Source organism: Diuraphis noxia, unplaced genomic scaffold (assembly GCF_037042655.1).
Source record: "Diuraphis noxia isolate RWA-SAM2 unplaced genomic scaffold, SU_Dnox_SAM2 contig0004, whole genome shotgun sequence".
In the NCBI taxonomy this organism is placed as follows: domain Eukaryota; kingdom Metazoa; phylum Arthropoda; class Insecta; order Hemiptera; family Aphididae; genus Diuraphis; species Diuraphis noxia.
The window spans coordinates 14,307,488-14,331,234 of NW_028301714.1; the positions used below are offsets into that span (position 1 = coordinate 14,307,488).

The 23,747-nt window shown below is 30.2% G+C and overlaps 1 protein-coding gene across 1 annotated transcript in view; it reads right to left on the reverse strand.

Annotated features, from left to right (window-relative positions):
- Window positions 1-2,578: 2,578 nt before the first annotated feature.
- LOC107173625 (uncharacterized) overlaps window positions 2,579-23,747 on the reverse strand; it is a 55,453-nt gene continuing 34,284 nt past the window's right edge. Inside the window, exons 3-6 of the mRNA XM_089227094.1 lie at window positions 18,179-18,246; window positions 14,254-14,377; window positions 5,637-5,793; window positions 2,579-4,286 (exon numbers count right to left, since the gene is read on the reverse strand). Of these exons, the coding sequence (XP_089083220.1) occupies window positions 3,005-4,286; window positions 5,637-5,793; window positions 14,254-14,377; window positions 18,179-18,246 (1,631 nt within the window). The 3' untranslated portion in view covers window positions 2,579-3,004. The remainder of the gene's footprint in view (window positions 4,287-5,636; window positions 5,794-14,253; window positions 14,378-18,178; window positions 18,247-23,747) is intronic.

Below are 23,747 nucleotides of genomic sequence, written 5' to 3' on the forward strand. Positions count from 1 at the left end.
AATAATGATTAAACGGTTATGAAATCTATTTGTCTTTATGCATTGTGAGTTCATACCGTATAATATAAGAAATTTGAGTCATACCATATATGGAAGTCAATATTAAAAAAAATACCTAGTTCTATGTGTATATTAAAATGTACTAACATAAATATAGATACGTTAAAATATTATGTTAATTTGTATACTATCCTATATTATTACCTATTGTTTTCATTAGGCACATATGTATATTGTTTACACCTAATTTTTTTTACTTTTCTTCGCAATATCTACTTAATAAATCATAAATTCATAAGTTGGCAGTAAATAATATTGATATCGATATTTTTGATGACTATTTGAATAAATTTTAGTAAAATATAGAAAAATTTGTATCGATTATGTTTTTATTCTTCTTTCTTCATGAGGTATGAGTGGGTGAGGCGAGTGTGCCCAATTCCGAGACAATTTATATCAGACTCGTATTTATGATCGTCAACCAATAAATACAATAATATAGAATAAAAACTTAATAATTTGTGTACAATATTAATAGATATTTTCGTTTTATGAAATGTGTGTCCATGGATATTAATATACTCGTATTAAAATTTATAAGTAATATTACGAATTCTCGATAAAATTCACTATCTGAATAAATTTTAGTATTTGTAACATATTATATAATATTCACTGGATCGGCGTATATTAATATTTATGAGTGTTGTGGTTGATGAAATTGACTCGCTATAGACAATGAATGCCAAACTGAATAACATTATTCAAGCTGTACTAGAAATGTATAATTGTTTTTTTTAAAGTTCCATACTTAAATCAATTTTTTGACTTTAAAATGAGTTGTTAGTCTGAATATCAATGCAGACAAATAAAATTATAGGTATACCTGTTGTAAAATTGTATTTTTATCTGAACGAAAATTCTAGATTTTTTTTCCGAATAAAATGTAATGTATACATGTTTTATAGTTGTTCTTATAATGAAAATTCGTTCTTAAAAGATGATTTAAAATTCATAAATGTTCTCTGTTAAAATACCATACTTCAATACTACAAGTACCTATATAGGTATATATAATAAAATAACCTATACGTTCAAGTTCTACCATTCAGTAATGCATAATTATTAATGCATTTTGTGTGAAATTAAATATATTGAAACAAAAATGTATACAATTTTTAAACAGTTGTATTTTATACTTAAAATAGTTAGTACAAATAATATCGCGTAAGTATTAGGCATATTATTTAGTTGATTTATCCGATGGCAAGTATATTTCAAATATACAAAAATTTAACAAAAATTATAATAATATTATGTTAATTGACACATTACTTAAAATCACTTAGCGAAAATTGTACATTTCAATAATGCCGCGTTTACCTTCGCTGATGGTTTAGATTTAATTCAACATAAATATCATATTTTAATTTATGTTTGTATGACATTATTAATTTTCTATTATGTAATTACGTGGACTTCATTGTTGGTAGGCACTTATTACTATATAGTATATAGAAATCGTTGGAATTTTTACGATCCGATTATGTGCGTACAAAATGTTATGTACAATAATCAAGATATCAACACAGGTAGAAATAAATATAAAAGCATAAAGTTATACTAAAAATTATAAAACAATTTTAATATCATATATTATACGCTTTTTGTAAAATTAAACACAGTAATCCGAGTACAATAATAATAACATATATCAGTCTAGATTACCCATCATATGTGAGGAAAAACACAAAATTAATAATCATCGATAACATATATATTATAATAATTATGATATTGTTATGTTTTCAAGCGTAAGAAAATTACAATATAATACTATATTATTATATGCGTACGACGTGTGTAACATTCCTAAATATTATATTTGCATGGTTAACTCGGAAAAATATTATGCCTACCTATATTTTATACAAATAGTTTATTTGTTTTAATATCCGTACCAGTTGCGTGTAAAAGGTCTCTATATGTATTTCAATCGTACAATACATCATTTATAATATTATAATTATTTCTATAATGGTGTACAAAATTAAATCATTCCTCTCTAATAAAAAAAAGAGAAAAAAGACCGCTCACGACAGACGTGAACTGCGTGATATCATAATAGTGTATAATCATGGGTCGGGACTTGAGCGCTCAATAATAATTAAAATATCACTTAATACGTACAGAATTGTAAGATTTACGTCATATTTAATTTTTTTTTAAATCTAAACATTTAGGTAAATATTTTGATAAATCCATTCAAATCGTGATAAATAATTCACACTACCGGTTCGATAACACATTGTGTCCAGAAAAATATTCCATCAAAAACGTAACCGTGAAAAAAAAGCATATAGGTAGCTTATATTATGATACCGCAGAATTTTTAAATGATGGTGCATATCCGAAACTGGTGCACCAGTATAGGGTGCCAGTGTGCCACACGGATATACGCAAGTGCTCATAGTCCCGAGTCCTGATTACACACGACAGTTATAAAGGAGTAGCAAGGGACATATTATTTTGCATTATTACCAACAGAGTGATTGCAAAAATAATAATTCTATAATCGTTATTATTAGCATATATATATTTTGTAAAAAAATCGTCTAAGTTATACATGAAATAAGTAAGTAAAAAAAATAAAAAAAAATAACGTTTACGTATATTTCCTTACTCGCGGGTAGGACAAAATGGAGTAGGATTTGAGGGTGGCAGGGAGAGAGAGATGAGAAGGAGCAATATATAGGATTCAGGAACGTCGACGTAAAAGAATATACGAACGACGACGAGAAGAGAAAAAAAAATGGCCGTATTCGCGTATACATAATATATAACATATATAGTCGTGATCATAACAACAGACGCAAAACTATTGAGCAAAAACATTTTGAACTGCGTTCGATCGTCTCACGGTGGCTTTTGCGGACCGTTGCCGCGACGTATACGGTTGGAAACGATAACGATAATAATTATTACTATCATAATAATCATATCGTTACGCTCGTCCGGCGCCGCCCTTTGCGTGTCTCCGTCTTCTGTCCCGACCGACTTTTGACACGTCCTTGAAGAACTCTTCGTCGCTTTCCAACTCTTCGTACTCGTCCTCGTACAGATCTCCGCCGTTCGGGTCGGTGTCGTCCGCTGGAGGAGGCTGCGGCAGTGACGGCTTGTCCGTGAACGGGCGATCGGCCGCCGTGGCCGCCGGGGCCGTGGCCGTCGTCGTCGTCGTCGTCGTGGTCGGCGTCGCGGATTCTGCGGCGACGACAGCCACCTGCGTCGGCCGCTGCTGTTGCTGTGGCTGGTGGTTGATGGCACTGTTTTTAGTCGACGACGAGCTTACTTGCACTGAAACCGAGACCGAAGATTCAGGAGCTTCGCGAGCAAAGTTCCGCCGAGACTCTTCGTCGTCCACGTCCTCTTCTTCGCCAAGTCCGACGACCGCGACCGTTTCGTCGTAGTTACCGTCGTACTGTGCACCGTCTCCGTTGTACTGTTGCTGTTGGTACGACGACGGAGGTGGCGATTCGTCCACGGGCGGAGGCGGTCCGTTTTGCAACTGGAAGCCGTGCCGGAAGTTTTGGTTTCCGAATCGCTCGGACGACAACAAAATCGGACGCTGCTGCTGTTGTTGAGACTGTTGCAAATGCTGCTGCTGATGTCGGTACGGCGGTGGCGGTGGTTGTTGTTGATGTTGCAGATGATGCTGCTGATGCTGTTGCTGCTGTTGCTGTTGCAGTTGCTGCTGTTGCAGATACTGCTGTGGTGCCTTGGACGGGAAGTGCCGTGGTGGTTGGAAATTGGATACCGTAAACGGTTTAGGCTGCTGCTGTTGAGGTGGAGGTGGAGGTGGTGGATGGTACCTGTGGTGGGTCTGCTGCCCCTTGGGCCCTGGCCCATGTTCTCGTTCCTTGAGACTTTCCTGGAACGCATTGTGCAACGCTATCAGAGCCGCTATCGTTTCCGGCGAGTTTGTCGGATACGAGACGGCCGGCTGTTGCGTCGGTTTTGGCGTGCTCGTCATCGCTATCGGCTGCGATGGACGCTTGCTGCTCGTGGCCGAGTTTGTCGTGGTCGTCCGTGGCGTTGTCGTCGTGGTGGTTGAAGTCGTCGTCGTGGTCGTCGTCGAGGCAGTGGCCGCTGCAGTGGCCACCAGAGCGCCTATTGGTCCTGCGACCGTGGTAATTTCCTCGTCGAAGTAGTCGGGCGTTCCGGAACACTCTTCTTCGTCCACATTACACTGCACCGGTTCTTGTTCCGGTGGTTCTTCTGGTGCGATCCTGCAAGAATTTATCATATAAATAAATAAAATGTATATAGAAGATAATATATTATAATATAAACGAGTCGGTTTTTGAAATTATGACTTTTCAACTTCATTCCAATTACTTTTCGTTTTTGATTTACTCAATTTTTTCATTTCTTTCAACGAATATACGATATCGACAAAGAGATCAATTTTTAACTTATAGCTGTAGTTTTGATTTTTGAAAGTCACGAATTAACTACAATTAGTTCATTAAAGATTATTAGGTAGTATTTATAAAGCATGTAGGTTTAGGAAAAATTTTATATAATTATTATTAAGTAACCAATAGGTATATAAAAATATTTAGAATGGAATTACATAATACTACATATTTCCGCAAGTCTGTGTAATGTGTTTATATGTTTCGTTATAAGTAATATTAATAGTAATATGTAATATAATATAATATATTATTATAAGTAATATTAAGAGTCAATATCTAAATAGGTGTAATATCTATTAGATTAAAAAAAATAATCAAATACATTTCTGGATAAGTAATAAAGCAATATAGTATAATATACGCTTATATATTGAGTAAAGAAAAGTTGATTTTATCTTAAATTATTATTATTGTTTCTTTAAATATGTTTGGTACACTAAATAAGTGCTTATTATAATATGATGTTGAAATAAATGATTATATGTCAAAAAGACGAATATTGATTTATACACACCAAATTATACTACTTAGTACAAAACATATTTCAAAAGTTTTTAATATTATTGCCAATTGAATACAATAATTGTGAGTTTAAAATAAAAAAATTGTAAAATTTAAACAACAATATTCTTTATTATAATTATTTGTATTAATGATTATAAAAACCATCTCATCAAGTTAATACATTTTATCCTATGGATATATTTTATTTTATAATTATATAATATTATAATATGGTACGTTTGGTTCTTAAAACGTACCGCCTATCGCCTATATGGTCATATGTTAATACTCAGTATACTTATGATATTACATTGCTGAATAATATTTCATTTATTTTATTAATAAAGTAGTAAAAACGACCAGGGCAAACAACTTATTCTCGCAGATAACTTGTATGATAATTGTATCACGGTATTATAATAAAAAACGCAACCTCAAAAATTGAATGTATAAACCTGTTGTACGGATTTTCGAACGGACCCGAAATAATTTTCATACGACAATAATTATATACCTTCGAATATTTAAAGCTCTATTTAACAGTCCTCCATAAAAAAAAATCATTCCCTCACACTTATATTATACGACTGTGTTTCTGTGCACCTTATTTATGTCATATATTAGTTATTTAAGAATAAAACTGTAATTATTTACCCATAGCCCGCTCCGTTGTTTCCGTACAGCTCCAAGTTAAGATCGAAGAAACTTTCGCTCCTGCTGCAATCTACTTCGTCCAAACGTTCGCATACTCGAGTCTCCTGATCGAATACCGTTCCGTTTAGACATAGGAATTTGATATCGGTGATTTCCGCTAGAATAACAAACAAACAAAAAAAAGGTATAAAAATCAAATCCAAGAGCGTGTTAAACGTATTAAAACATTAGATATTATTACGATTGGATTTAGTATACCTAAAGTATATATTAGTATATTATTATTTGCATTTTTTTTCGTATAAAATTATATTAAACTTTTAAGGTTTTACTCATACAGTCATAAATAATGTGTGGAAATTCCGTTCATTTAGTGACATTGAATAATATTAGTAACTTAAAACATAAGACCCGTTTAAATTAAATAGTAATGAAATGATGAGTGTATTTTTATTTAATTCAAATGTTTCAAATCATTTCTAAATGTTATTTTAAAAATGAAACAAACCATTTTGTGTTGTTTTGTATTTATATTTTATCAACAAAATTAAGTTTTCTATTTAGTACAAAATCAAAATGTCATAAAAGTAACTTTATTATTAATTAATTGTTGTTATTTATTATTTATTACTTTATTATTAATTTATTAACTTTATTAATGATTGCAGTGTAAGGTTTCTCTAAAATAGTACTCAGCTATTTGGAAAATTGATTGTGTTTGACGACCAACTTTTATAATAAAAATACATAGGTGACCAATATGTGTGGATATTTCTTGTAAAATTTGAAAACAGATGTAAAATAATTTTAATGGGTCAAATGGTCAACTTTAACTAAAATAAATACACTGTGGAAACTTTACTATGGAACTGATACAAAGAAACCTAATTTTTTCATCAATATTTTAGATAGATAATGTATTATGAATTCATAATTTTTTTTACATTAACAGCCATAATTTTATTTTTATCTTTATAAACTATCGTGCGTCTAGTCTTACGTGTATTTTTCAAATAAGTTTTAAAATAACTCCCCCAAATTGTGGTTTTTGGCCGAAAAAAACTATTTTATCTATTATTTTGAGCAAGTAAATACTAATTAATAGTTATAATATTGTATATTTACGTATGTGTTGGAATTTGCAGGAATTCTGAAAATTCGAAATCGGTGAAATCGGTGATAATCACGTCTTAATTGACTATAGTTTATACTTTATAATAATAATATGGATCCTGGGATATTAGGACGCAATTAAAAATTATAATGACAGCGCATGCCGTTAATGTTTATGTAGGAACTCAAATCCAGTGTGTATATTAATGTTACATAGGTATCAGGTGTTGTGTTATGACCGAAAAGGTGATTTTTTCACCTTGCATATAATACACACACACAGTTATTGTGTGCAAGCCATATTTTATTGAACTTATATTGTTTAGTATATAACATTACTATCGACGTAATACAATAGTATCGTAGATAACTACCTAGTTCAAACAGTACTTAAACTGGTCAATACGTTCGGCTGCAACCAGCTATTATAATATTATATTATGGGTATGAACATATAGGTAATATTATAATACACATTACCTACGTCTCGGCCGACTTATTTAGTATTGAAAACGTGTTATTTTTATCGCTCGTGCCAATCGTATGTTATAATATTGTGCTGCAGCATTCGCGGTTTACATAAAATAATAATAATAATAATATTATACGATTGGGTTGGAAGTAATAAGAAACTAATATACGAAGATTGTTCGACAATAATACGATATCCCTGGGATGTTATTTCCATTTAATTTTTTTTTCTGATGATGATAATAGTGTAATAGTGTATTGTGTAGGTTTTATACACACTATCTAGGTGGTAACCGAATACTTAAAGGCTAAAAACAATACGTGCATGGATTACGAGAGAGTATTAACTTACTTACGAGTAGGCAGTCGAGTTATAATAAAAATCATAACATCGAAAAATATGGTTATCTAGTAGGTATCTTGGATTACAAAACGCATTGTACGAGCAGTTAACGATAAAATAATAAATTGCGAAATGAAAGTCGTATCTCGTCTATGAAATATTGTGTACGATACGCCAAAAATTTAAAATCCCTGCAAGGTTATTATTTTCTAAATTACCGAAATATTTTCTAAGTGATTCGCTGTATAGTTTTTAAAATTTATTTTAAATATGCTCCTGAATATTGCTAAGAAATATTATCTGGTAAAAAAAGTGTTTATAAAGTAGGTACCTACTGAACCACTGTGTCTGATTTACAATCGATATAGATATCTATGTATATCGTATAGTTATTAGAGAGATGAGTTATATAATACAAATCTCATTTAGGTAATTTAACTTTTCATTTAAATATTAGCTCTTAATCATCATAACTACGACAGTTGAAGTTCAAATGTAGAAATCACAAAATACTTTCTGTTGGTTAAAATTTGTACGATTCTATAAATATTGGAAAGTAAAATAATATAGTATTATATTAATTTAATATTTTAAGATTTACGATTTTTAGGGTTTTATTTCTTACACATATTATACATAATATATTATATTAATTTTTAATGAGAAAGTGATGTTGATAACAACCGAAACATAATAAATAATTCATAATAACAAATATTACAGGGATGTGATCTATAGTTTAAGAACAATAAATTAATGAAAAATATAGATTTAATAATATTGTAAAAATATAGATGCTGGAAAGTTATTATATTCAAAACTATATTAACAAATGCTGTAAATATAACCTAACCAACCATAATTAATTTTGACTATTCATTAAACTTCAATATTTTGTACTTAATATATAAATTATTTTTTTTTAGTGTATAGGCATAACTAGTTAGGTAATACTATATAAATAATATAAACTGTGAACAGAGTACCTACCTATAACCTATATGCACCTACTATTCAGAATAATAATTTTTGACTCACAGCATGATGGAAAAGTCAATCCTAAACAGTTATTTATTTATTTACATCAAGTATCTAGCAATTATTATACTTACGATTGGTAAATTAAGAATCTAAAAACATTTTCAGATATAATTATTATTTGGAAGATGGCATTCTATACTATTTTAAAATGTATAAATGTGCTATAAAGTAATAAATTATGCTTAAAAATTGCAAAATAACAAAAAAAAAAAAAAAAAAAACAAAAAAAAATTAATCTTAGGTAAAAGATACGAGATAATACAATATATATTTTTTTTATTGCAAAACATAAAGTTATTGTTTTATGTAACAAACATGAAAATTAATAAACGATACCTAATAACAAAATAGATAAGTAGCCGACCGAAAAACGCACGACATCTATTGGATTCTGCTTATACATATTTTTTGAAATTTTATACAAATAATATGCAAATGGTAAGCTAACAAATACATTCCCCGATTATTATAATATTATTATTGTGTATTATACATGTAATTTATCAATAACGGCAACGCCCTTATTACAAGGGCGTTGTTAATGCATGGCTTAATGTGTCGATATTTTCTATATGTCTCAAGTTACTGTCAAACATTCATATTAATTATTAAAATATTAAAATAATTGTTACTGTGTACCAGTATACAACTAAAATATTAATCAGTCTTCAGTCATTGAGACATTGCCGTTTTTTCAATATAAATCATTTTTATAAATATTACATGTATAAATTATCACATTTTGTATTTAAATTGACAGAAAATAAAAATAATGATGCGCATCAACCTACTTGTATAGGTTATAATGATACTTAATTAAATGTTTTAAATCATATTAATAAATTAAATGATTTTTTAATTTTAGTAAATTGTATATTTAATTATAAATAAAGTGCTATGATATATTAACATTTTATTCCCAAAATAGTATCTATAACTGATATAATATTATACATATTATATTCATGCTAAAAACTACTTAGTTATTTGAATACAAAAACACGTTTCATAACACACACTATATGGGTATAATATTATGTGTAACTAGGAATAGTCACAATTTAACTATCTCAACCGGCTTTACCAGGTAGACAAAATATAATATTAAAAAATATAATTCATATTCAATTTTACAAAATAGAGTTTATGTACTATACAGAAAAGTAAGATGCATTTTAATTATTTTATAATAATTTATAGACAATCCAAACTATATATTCGTACGAATTCGTTTTTTTCGTTTGCTTATTACAAATTATTGAGAATTGATATCAAAAATATAAAAATAAAAACGCTACGACAGTACGACAAATGCAAAGTTTTTTCTATGTAAACTGTGAACATTTGGTAAACTACTGGAAATATTGTAGGCACTCATCGTAAAAGTCTAGCGTAATATCGTTTTTCTAATAATTCTAATAATTTTATTATTACACGACTTATCCATTGTTGGTAGGTACCTACTGACATAATGAGACCCACTTTTAAAATATTAAATTTTTTAATCCGTGCCAAAATTTCATTAAAATTGTTTGTATTAAATCTATAATAAGTATCGGTTATATGTGAATCGAAATCATGAATTCTTACGAATGCCTAATGATATGCAGATTAAAAACAGGTATACCTACATCGATTTGAGATTTTAATCAATCTATACATCATAACCAACAATTGTATATATTTAACAAAAATGTATTATACGTAACTTCAGTGAATGTATTGTTAATGTGAAAATTTGGAAATCATATTATTACGATTTTATATAGATTCTAATCAAACTATCATTACCTATGCAGTTTTCATTGTAAAAACATGCGAACCCGTGATTAATAGACAATAACAAGTTCATATTTTCACGTTTACTTAGTGCATAACTCTATGAAATGCATAATACAAAAACGTACGTTTTTATACATCGTTAAAGTTCGAGACCCAATTATTATTAATAATTTATTATGGACGACGTAACCTGTCATACGTCGATATACATTTTGATTAACTCACATATTTCAGCAGCAGTGTTCCGCCGATCTGTTACGCCGGGATACCCGAGATGCTGTTGCACCACTTGAACCGTCTCCGGGGGGGGGGGGGGGGTACGCTAATTATTTGAATAAAATAGATTATATATTTTTAACTCGACCGGTAATTATAAATAACATGCATAACATTATTATTATATTATATATACCTACGTCGGCGGATCGGACTTGGTCGATGGAGTCGTGAGCTTATAATATTATATGTACCTACCTATCTATTATACGTTGATATTATTATAAAGCAGCGCTTGTGCAGTAGGTTTATACCATAATACCTATAATACCTATAAGACTCGATATACAGCGGCGTAATGGCGTGCAGTTCTCGCGGGGTTATGCAACTCGCCCGGTCCAATGGTTGTTGCTATAACCTTGTTAAGAATTTCTGTAATTTATAATATATGTCCCGATGTTGGGTCGCAAAACTGGTCCACCGACTGGCGTGCGCGCATATACGCGCCGGCTTGGTTATATATTATTATTATTACTATGTTTGTAGGTACCTATAATACGGTTTGTTATTTTTATTATTATTTTACTTTTTCGCATTTCACTCCCACAATCCGTGTTTAGCCTACTTAGTGATTAATTATTATCAAAATGCTTCGGGTCGACGAGCTACAATCGACAAAACACCATGTTAGGCAGTTGACTCGCATCACACTTTAGGCATATAATATACATTGTATTTGTACCTATATACGTAAGATTATACATAATATATTACAGTATGTGTACTACATATACGTTATACATAAGTATATATAGAGAATGAAAAAACGAAAAGCCACTCAACGGTCACTATATAGTGCAATTAACTACATTAAAGCTGAAAACAAAATGTGGTTTTTTCCTTTATTCATTTAAAAACTGGTTTATAACTTGGCTGATAAGATTTATATTTCAAAATTTTTTTTAGTAATAATTATCAAATACCTACGGTTTTCGTTTAAAAACGCTAAATGCAATAATATACTTCCTCATCGCCTACTGTATAGTTATTGTAATAATAATGGTAACAATAATAACAATACCTACATACCTACCTTTTATTATATTCGAATGTTATTCTGAGTTTTAGTAGGTAAGATGTTGATGTATCTACCCCATATATTATGTTATAACTTACATTTTTCAAATAATTTATTTCAATGCCTATATCGGTTTCGGGATTTTTATATCCTTACTTGTCTAGCTGCTTAAGCTAACCGCTCAATGATGTCACCACTTAATATGATTAAGATATTTTACACAAACATAATGAATTCTATTGTTATTCGGTATGTTATAGGTGCTAAGAAATATCATTATAATTAATCTTCTTACTTCAAAATATTGATGGTTAACGTTTAAATAAAAATAATAATTATGATATCAATTTATATCTTATATACTAACATCCTTAATATACACAACGAATAACGATAGGTACAAAAAATATATAAATAAATATATATACCTAGGCAATTTAACACGTCTAAATAAATTATTTAGTATTTTATTTATTTGACTTAGTTATTTACTTCAAGTAATTTAAAAGGTTCGAGATTGGTTTTTGTGAATATTTGAAAAAATACCATATAATTATGTAAAATATTTCACTTTATGTTTGAAAAATGAATTATGTATTTACTTAACTACCTACACATAATATTTTTCTTTTTTTTTTAATACGAGAATTGAACGCCATACATATTTATAAGAAATTGTTAAGAACTGTGTATTTACCTGAAGTATTTGTTTAATGTATACCGAAAATTCGAAAGCAATTTACTCACAGATTTCCACATTATTTTGATACAATTACGCAATGATGCCATTTATGACCTTAACGCTTAAAATGATAGTTAATGAAGTTATGTTTACTTTACCTATAGTAATTAATATTCAATACTTTTCGAAGCAGCTAGGTATTTATTATTTACATTAATCGTCAACATTTTAACAAGTTAATAAATATTAGCGAGGTAATTCGTATCAAAACATTACGACGAAAATGTATCGTTATAATTTCTTAGAAACATTATAATATGCATTCCGATTTCATATTTATATACATTTTATATTAACATATTTAAATTGATATTTGGAACATTTTATCTATTTAGATATTCAAAGTGATTAAAAAAAAAAAAAAAAAGAGTTTTAAGCGTTATATTATTTTTTTTATTATATAGGTATAATGCGTGTTTTATGCTATTATTATTTAGTGTAATAATATTTAAGTGGGTACACACATACCGCACATAACGATATAGTGTAATATATTATGTGTACCTATTGTAAATCACTCTCGAATCAGAAATCTTATGTAGCGCGATTTAAGAAACAGCATATTTATATGGGTACGATTCGATCGTGTGTTATTAGACGATAAACACAAACTCTATAGATACATATAAATAAACGGTACACAGCAGTGCAGTGTTTAGCATTTTAACGTATCTAAGTATATCCGTGACCTTTTCGACCGCCGTCGTTGTAATAGTATATAGGTATGCTATATAAACTTAAATATATAACATAAACACACGCGCTCTCGGAAAACGTCGAAGCTGATACACGCGTATTTAGTGCTTTTCGCGGATAAAATGGAAATTGTGTAATGTCATTATGCCATATATATATATATATACACGATACCTATAAACATATCCACCTCGTGTGTGTAAATAAGCGTGTGAAAAGAAGACGCCATCCATTAGACTCGGAGAGACTGCAGTAGGTATAGATACATAATAATATAATAATATTATGTGGTATAAGCGCCCACTGATATTCATTCGCGGAGCTTTTTATCGAGACGTATAATATGGTATATTATCATTTCGACGTCGATCGTTTTCGTCTTCGCCCCGTGTACTTTATTGTATTGAATACCTGTAAATACTGCAGGGTGTATGGAAAAACATCTGACGATCTTACACATTGGAATCACGTTTGAACGTCTCACACCTTCGCGCGATCACCCTGTTTGTATACGATATAATAATATATAATATCCGTTTTGATCGTTTTACACGTAGGTACACCTATATATGCATATAGGTGTACACGAATAATTTTATAAAGATCCAGCCGACATGGGATTGCGTATCATGGTACGCGTACCTATGATATTATATATTATGCGCTCACAGCTTATAAACAATATTATTATAACATATGTATATATAGTGTATACATACCTATATGATATTATTATATAGTATTACCCTACGGCCTTTAGTGCCCCACGCCCTATACTGATAAACATATGTATTATATGCGATCCCAAGTATACCCGTGTGTAACATATATACCTATAGAGGATTAGCTGCATGTAAAATAAACTCTCATATAATAATATATTCATATATTATATTATCTTTTATATACGAGCAAAAATATAACATAGACTTCTGCGGCAGCCGGAGTTGCAGGTAATAACGCGTGTGGCGTTTTTTTTTTTTTTTTATGTAAATCACGATAACTGGATTGCTCCGGTTATACAACCGAGTATAGCGGCTGTAATAGCCGACTGACTCGCGTGTCGGAAGAAAGTTGTCTCTGCGAAAAATCGAATTGGGTTGGGTTTTGTTTTTTGTTTATATTTCTCTCTTACCTTTTTGACCAATGGTGCAAACATGAAACATCTGACAGCCGGTCTCCACGTCCGCGTAATAACCTCCGATGACTTTGCCGTCGCATGAGAAATTCGTGTCCGGTAAATTGTCAAAGTCCAAATACTGAAAACGTAAACACAACAATATGACATTAATGAACGATGTTTGATGATGAAACTGTGTCATGCTGCAGTCTTGAGTTTAAACTAGATTTTAATCGGTACCGCTGCAGTATATGACGTATCACGTATATAACCACCACTCCTACACGATACATAAATAATTTTGAAAAATCTTGTTTTTAATTAAAAGTAGGTAAGTACATATTTTTACAATAGTCATTTTAAATTTAAACTTGTTGTAAATTTAATGTAAAATAATGTTAGACATCCTAATATGGATATACCTAATAAAATCCCTATAGAGATAACATGTGGGTGATTTTGAATGTGATATTCTCTTTAATAATCACACAACACTTATAATATCAGGAATTCCGGACATTACTATCAGTCAAGTCAAATCTCAGATTAACATGATGGTCTATTATTTTAGTAGTTAAAGTACTTTTTAAAAAGCAAATTAAAGCAAACGAATTCTTACCTCCATTTTGTTCCTGTATTTTATAAGTACTAAAATATATTAACAAAACGTGAAAATAATAGATTTATACAAGTTGTGTTGAAACGGGGCGAGGTATTGCAATAAGGGATGGCAGTACTAGTTTAAACCAGATAGGTTATTTCGAATTCAGAATTATTTTACATCAATCTATCAATATGTTTTCGCATAAATACCTACATTGTATGATGTATAATAAATAATAATTTTACTGATGACAATGAAGCTAAGAAAGACTTTAACACTCCTGACAACCTGTACGAAGCAATTGGTCCATTTTTAAACTACCAACACATAATTTTATACCTTAAACAAATCAAATTTTACCATAACACGTAATATTGTAAAAATGTAATACTTTTTTTAAAGCTAATAATTGGTATGTAAGTAACAGATCCCTACACCATGATCTCAACGTTCCAACGATATCTGCACTAGCTTTGTACAACTACAATAACTTCCACAAAAATGTCCTAAATCATCCTAATCCTCTAGTCGCCAAGCTAGCATCTAAAACCCTACCTGACAACCCTCCCCGTCGTCTAAAACGAAAATGGCCACGTGATCTTCTAACTAAATAAATCAAAATTATATTATAAATACACTTATTATGTACAATAAAAATTTAATTTAACCAAAGTTCATATTGGAAGTAGTGTCAATGGACTCTCCCTTTCCTCAAGCCGTCCAGACTGGTAAAAATGTTATCTAAATTACTTATTGTATTATGTTATACAGATTGTATATTTTTTTCTACTTTAATAAAAAAAAAAAAAAAAGCTAATAATAACCTATGTTGTTGATGCTTAACCAATAAAAAAAAATAAAATAAAACACATACTTTAAATAGTATTACATAATAACTAATAAGGAGTAATGAATTAATTTTTTTCATATAATAACTATTAATTACTTTATGTTTAATATTTATCGGTAAATATTATAATAGTGTGTATACAAAATACAAACATACACAGTTGGAATGAATGAATGCATGTTTAAATATAGGTACATTATACATTATTACTTGTTAGTATATTACTAAGTTTTTATAAGTAAAAATCATGTATATTTTATAATTAAAAAATGTAACGTCAAAGTTACAAAAATAATTGGTATTTTTATTATTGCTTGGTTTTTTTTTTTAATTAATTTAAATGTATAGTTTCATCAAAGTTTTTAATTTTTCAGTTTTTCTGTATTTTTTAATTAAAATGTTTATTGTGTATAGGTATGACAGTGAAATGAAGCTCAGTAGATTAGTTTATTTACAAGAATACAAATTATGATGATAATGAATGTATTTTTAAATTATATAATGCAATTATTATATTTTATATACAATATTACATTATATTATTTTCAGTAAAAACATAGGTATAATATTATATATGAAGGTATTATTAAATAGTATTACACAGTAAATGTTTCATTAATTATTTACTTCTTGTTCACTTATCTTTCAAGTGACCACAATTATTATTTATTAATAATCGAACCAATCGGCACCTATATGAAATAATATAATTAATATTCAATAAATTGTTTTCATAGTAGGAACCTATATACGTCATGGTGACGCTTGGATGTGAACAAAATATTCAAAACAAATACACTGGTATTTAATAGGCGAAAATATAGGTAACGAAGTGTATACAAATACAAATAACTACACACATCATATTATAATCAGTTATGAAACCGAGTCCTATACGTATCTATAATATTATAGTTATTTTTATCGTGAACTTATCATATAAATGTACGTATACTGCAAATCAATATACTAAGCGAACTGAATTTGTAATGAATACATCAGCATTATAATTTAAAAGTCATTCGCTATTGCCAAGGATATCTCATATTGTAATTTTTTTTTTTTTTAAACACACACACAGTAATACTAATTTTCAGATACTTTCTCCACGAGGTCTAGTTAATCCTATTAGTCATATAATATATACACATTTATCTATTTTAAATGTTTATGAGATTATTTCAAAATTAAAACGTGGAAAACAACCAGACCGTTTCGGCTAAAGTGCGTTTAAAAATTAGATTTGCAATTGATAATTAATTTTCGATCTAATTAGTTACATCAACATCAGTAGTATAGGTACGCATATTATTATTGTCCCGTGTAGTGTGTGCGTATAGTACCTTTTTACCTATATAGTCGTAGTTTCCATACTTTTATTTTTTGCATTTATAACTCATAGGTACGCATATTATGAACAATAATATACAGGATGAGTATTTAAAAAGTTAACACTTGAATCTCAAAATAATAAATATGAGTTTTTTTAGAATATTTTTTTGCATTATTTTTGTTATTATCTAAGAGTTTAGATGAGCGAAGTCAAGTGGCCTGTGTAGGTATTTATGGAATTGTACTTTGCACTATATTGTTCTATTCTATATACTGACTGCTCCGAATATACTGTGCTATACTATAAAATACTTAGGTGCTGTATTGTAAGTACTGGATTATTCCCAATTCCATTATAGTAGTTCGAAAAATGTTGATCTACTACTTGAGTACCTACTCAACTAATGGTTACGAAATTTTCAGAAAAATATTTTGAAACTGGACTTATTTCAATAAAATAATAATATTCAAAAAAACTTGAATACTTTTCGAGGAAATGAGTGCTTATACAGTTAAAAGAAACACCCAGTATATATTATTATAATAAATTATGAACACATAATTACTGACGTTCGTTGTATATATAGTGTACATATTCGTCGTCTTAAACACCGGCAACAATCACCTCGATATTTTTTACGCGTTCGTTATGTGAGCACATAATATAATAATTTTATTATATGTGTTATGAGTGTTATGACTTATGGGTATAATAGCTGGTACCTCCTGGTACACCTAACTTATACTATACTATAATACCTGCACGGTTCTTCGAGCGTGTCCGAGTTATGTAATTTTAGTCAAAACAATCACACATGCTGGAATAGATGCCTATATAGAACTGCTGTTTGGGCGTCGGGCGAAAAATAATCACTACCTAAATAGATAACCTACCTACCTACCTATATGTACAATGATATGTAATTATTCAGATTTCGGGTATACAATCTTATTACACACTCAGGCGGGGTGTATTTGCATATTATATATATAGTCGCACGCGATTGTTTCGCCCCACGATCTATTATCGAATATATTGATTTGAAAAACAATTTAAACGTTCCGTCATACACCACAAATCAATAATCATCACATATGCATCATACACATAATATGGGATATCATATAATATTAATAATGTATTGTATACTTACTCCGGGTTGCACGGCGAAAGTGTAAATATTGGCGGCATTCCACCAGCAATTGCAGTTCCACAGCGCGGCTAAAAAAAATAAAAAAAAAATATACAATTTAATAAGACGCGTTATTAAATTAATGAAAAACGTGATGTTCGAACACAATAATATTATATATTGGGCAGTTGTACAATATATATATATATAGATACGCAATATGTGTATATATGTTATGCGTCTTGCGGGGAACGAATCTATCGAATTCGTTTGACTGATGTATTTTAAGAAATAAAAATAATAATAAGCAGGTACCTATGTATACAAAGTTACAACATAATTAACGTTTTTTTCCTCATTAAAAAATTAATGTATAAATATAACGATGACGTCCGCCTGTTATTATTAAATGTATATACACTGTATACGACTATCGTATAGGTCTTTCGAACGATTCACATCAGTCGCGTTATATATAGTCTGTATAAAATATAAAGGTATACTGAAAATAATTCGGTGAGACTCGTCGTCATTTTTATGGTTATTAATGTTATTATTATACACTAGTCTGATGTGTTTTTGTTCAGTTCTCGACAGGATAATAATTGTCATAACACGCAAATCTGCAGCTGCGGCTAAATTGTTTTAAAAAATTAAAATCAAAATTCGAGTATATTTTTTAATGGCGTGCCAAGATCTCGGGTCAAATTATATAATTGTGTTAATCATGTATGTACTGCAGTATAAGGTATAATGTTATAATATTACCGTATAGATATATTACGGAAACACCTACACACGCATATATATATATATATTACTATGTAGCCAAAACCTACCTACTTACATTTATATACTTTACTGCTGCAGTACGCGTCGCGATCCATCGTATCGCGAAGAAATCATCTTTTATGTTGCGGACCGCGACCTCCTATATCGGATCGTTGTATAATAATATATTAATATATTATGTATGATTGGGACGTATTATATTGTACAGAAACAGCCAAGAAATCGTACCCGAGCCCGGTGGGTATATCGTAAAGAAATATCGGAATAAGAAAGATATATAATATATTATATGGAATTAAAAAAAGGTCCGTATAGGATGTATAATAGTGATAGTGCTGTACCTGCAGTGCTTAGTATAATATGCGCGTACTGCACTGCATAATGCGGTTGGCCAATATAAAGTTGTGAAAAAAAAACAAAAAAACATCTTATTAAACCGATCTTTCGTCCGTAGATATGCAGTGCGACCTCGGCAACCGAGCATGACCCTTCTTCTCGGCCAGCCCGCGGTGTCGAGACCTATGATCTGCCAAGGCTCGGCTTGGTGTGTACCTCAATAAGTCGTACAATACGCGTCTGTGTACGAGAGTGTAAACTTATAGGACGATGATAGAAAGAGTAAACAATCGCGGTTTGCGAGCCGGACGACAAGTTTTTTTTTTTGAAGTCACGTCCCAGATAATGAAATTTTTATTATATCAATATTTTTTCTCTGTAATTTGCGCCCCGTGGTTTCGGACACGCCAGTAAACCGCTGCAAGCAGTACTGTACCGATAAAATATGATAATAACATTGCAGTATATTTGTGAAAAATATTTCTGGAATATGATGGCAAAACACTGACGTATGATAATTTGAGTGTGCATGACTGATGATGACTCTCAGATATCGTGGTCGTCGGAATCACTAAAATTCCGATCAAAATAATAATTTTAAAAATCACTAACCGCGAATTCCCCGTAAAACCAAACATGCTCGTTACATAACAGTGGCGATTGTGTGTTTGACAAAAAGTGTTGACATCATAAATACCAACTATATGTTATATAGTAATATTATATATATACTAATATACCTACTACTTATATAAAATTTCATAAAACAAAATCCATCAGAAAGAAAAAACAAACGTTCAAAACGTTAAACTCGTACAGTATAATTTATGGTCAAAAGTTTTAAAAAATCTAGTAAATAATCGGTGAAATTGCATGTCATTCAAATTACAATAATTGTACGTGCCAACAGCGATTTATAAAAAATAAATTAAATCGTGCGGTAAGCTATTTTAATATTATATAACTGTTAAAAGTCAAAGTAAATATTCACCGGATACTTAAAAATCACAATCAATCGAACGATTTAAGATTCTTCAGACAGTTATCATTGTGTTCGTTTTTAAATATAAATTAGAATGATTAAATTGAAAGTTTTTACATTATTCCAAATTAAAAAAAAAAAAACGATTTTTATTGTTTTATTTTATACTATTTATTGACCGTTAACATGCTTTTTTATGGATTGAAGTTCAGTCACACCTCACACGATGTCGTGAACGACGTGAAAAATACTAAAGTTGAATATTTAATGAAAAGGTCAGTCACATTATAGGTAAGTATCATACAATTATTTTTCTGTTTATATAATATATATTAATAAAACAAATAAATCCACTTAAGCATTGAATTATGCAAAATTGTCTGCTTGTTAGTTCACTTGATTACGATTCCTAGACCTAACCGCACAATATATATTATGAAATGTTCTTCTAAAACCACAGCTAGGTATGTTTGATTTATATATCCTTGATGAACTGCACACTACCATAATATAATATTAGGTATCATAAAACGGTGTCTCAAGATATATTCAAATGTCAAATGACCTAAATTGTCGCATATCTTAATTTTTGGTTCAAGTTAATCACAAGTATAACACATTCATAAGTTAATATATTTGATTGAATTTGCAGACACGCGCGGTTTCGTACAGATTCTCGTTAAACTCAGTCACATTTGAAAACGATTTCACAATAATATAATATGTGTACATTATATAATATTTTTGTCTTGATTTTAAATTAAAGAAGTTTTTCGATAGTCAGTTTTTGAAGCATCTGCATGCCGGTTAATTTATTCTCATCTTTATTATTGTAGACAATCGTTTTCTTTATGCATGATACGAATTTCGGTTATTTGTGTGTATTGAATATTGTTAATATTGTTCTGAATTTAACCGTTGCATCCCAAAGTGAGTTATTATATTATATAGGTAGATAATAGGTATTAGGTGCCAATAATATACCTATTATAGTACCTACTCAAACGAGTCAAACAATCAAGCCATAAGAAACCGCAAGAATGGAAAAGCGCAACATTGCAATTTATAGTTATAAATAACTGATATTGATGCAATATTGTGCGTATTATTTTGTGATGCTTAATAATATAATAGGAGGATCTCATTTTCTCATATTATTTTTATTGATTCATTGTCCATCCCGCGGCGCGTGTTTGTTGTTATCTTCTCTCTTATATAGAATTTGTAAATTTAATAATACAATAATGATAATAATAATAGTCATTTGAAGTTGATCGTTTCTGCAGTGCCTGCATATTATTTATACCACGTACACAGTTGTCGTGCAATTTCCTGACGGATAAGTGAAAAATTTAAATTTAATTTCTTTTTGTCGCCGTCTCCGAGTAGTTACGTCTAGCACTCCGTATATAATAATATATTACATCTGCCATTCTTTCAATTTGAAATTGTTTTTCCCTATTATTATTTTCTTCTTCTTTATATATTTTATTTACGGATTTATTTTAAGATTGGTTTCTTTAAAACACTATTCGAGGTGTATGGTTGTTATATGTCGCAAACATAGTAAACGCATAATAAGATGTTACTTAAGCGACGGAATGCGCAGAAACCGCAAACATAGAGGCAAGACGACCACTGTATACTTACCGCTATACAATACATGAAATTAAAACATGATGATGCGTGTGTGGGTGAAGTACCTTAGTACGGCGTGTAAAGTGTAAACGAAGACAATGTTGACATTTTCAAGGTAACTATAATAGCAACGATCCACGAATTTTAAATGTAAATCGTGAACCACATAGACGATGTCGAACACAAAATATACAGGGTATTCACCAAGCATGCTCACCCTCCATTTTTCGTTAAGTTAAATAATATTAATATCAATTCGCTCAAATTCTGAATCTTAGAATAAGTCATAAGTATGTGAAGGACCATAATATAATATTATAACTAAAAATGTTAAGTTGTGTGAATTGTGTGTTGTAATAAGTCGTATAAACAAAGTGGTATCTACAACATTTACATAAACATTTTGTTACGATAATGCTGCAGCTTGAACATATAATAATATCGTATTTCCTGCAGTCATTAATGTCGTTTAGTTTTAACTAGTTGCAGCCTTTCTGATAGCTATTTTTGGCATTATTTTAAATGTTAATTTTCATTGTTTTACGGATTTTACATTGATGTCCCAACTCTAGTTGTGTTTATGTCTTTAGTATGTTGGACATAGCTGGTCATACACCGATGAGTAGACGACAGACGTACATTGTGTTGGGAGAATCGTTTCATGAATACAATATGTAATAATAATGTATATGAATATATTTTGAAATTAAACTGTTTTGATAATACATTTCAAACGTATAAACGTGTACATATAATAGTACACATAGAACGCCATACACTCAAGTGTGTGCTTAACCATCGCATTACGTGCAATATTATATTAAATACGTGGTTGAGTTTTTCCATGTACGTCTATATATTATTACTATCTCAGCCGGGAGAGCTTTGTTGAGAAAATCGAAAACGATTGTTTGCTAATTGTGAAATACTGAAATACGATCATTATATACAGCTATAGGAGACTGCGAACAGACTATATAGATATTCGGTAGTTGATTCGTAGAAACATCGGATGGGGTGGGAAAGCGAAACTTTACTGGCCTCCACGCAAAAAGAATACTTAAAAAATACAATAAAAAGTCGCAAAATTAAAAACCGAAAAAATTTAAAAGAAAAGAACAAGACTGTTGCGTCGTCCCGGGTTCCCTGGCCATATGGCGAAAAAATTCTCCGCGTGCCGCCCGCCACGTCACACACGCTCACATATGAAATATTATACAGGCTCGAGCCGACACGATTCTGTCATAATTATTATCGTTATCGTCGCCGTCTCGTTCGTCGTGTGTCGCTCTCCTCGCGTGACCAGTGCGCGCGCCCGCTTGCTATTGTGGCAATAGTTATCATTATTTATCATAAATATATATATATTCTGTTGTTCGGTCGGACCCACCGTTCAGGCAAGACTACTAACTATATTATTGTATTACACTGTTATACTACTATAGTAGGTACCTATACACTATAGTTGTAATACGCAGTAACATATACTTTGATATTGCAATAATGTCTTTTGTCAATATATATAATTCGTGTTATATAACAGGGGTGACCACTAACCTTAATTTTGGTAGCCATAAATTATAACACTAATTCGAAGCGAGCCATATTGTTAAGATATATTGATAAAATGAAGACGTATTATTTAAAGATTAGAGAACATTTACTTTTTTTCACTATATACGTCTATACACATGCAGTACACACTACACAGTACACACGCCATTACTATTCAGGTTTACATCAAGAAATGAGATTTTTATTTTGAGAAGTGCTTTTTATATTACCTATATTAATCAATTTTACTCTAAACTTTGTGTTAAGACTCACGTACTGATCGTAAGC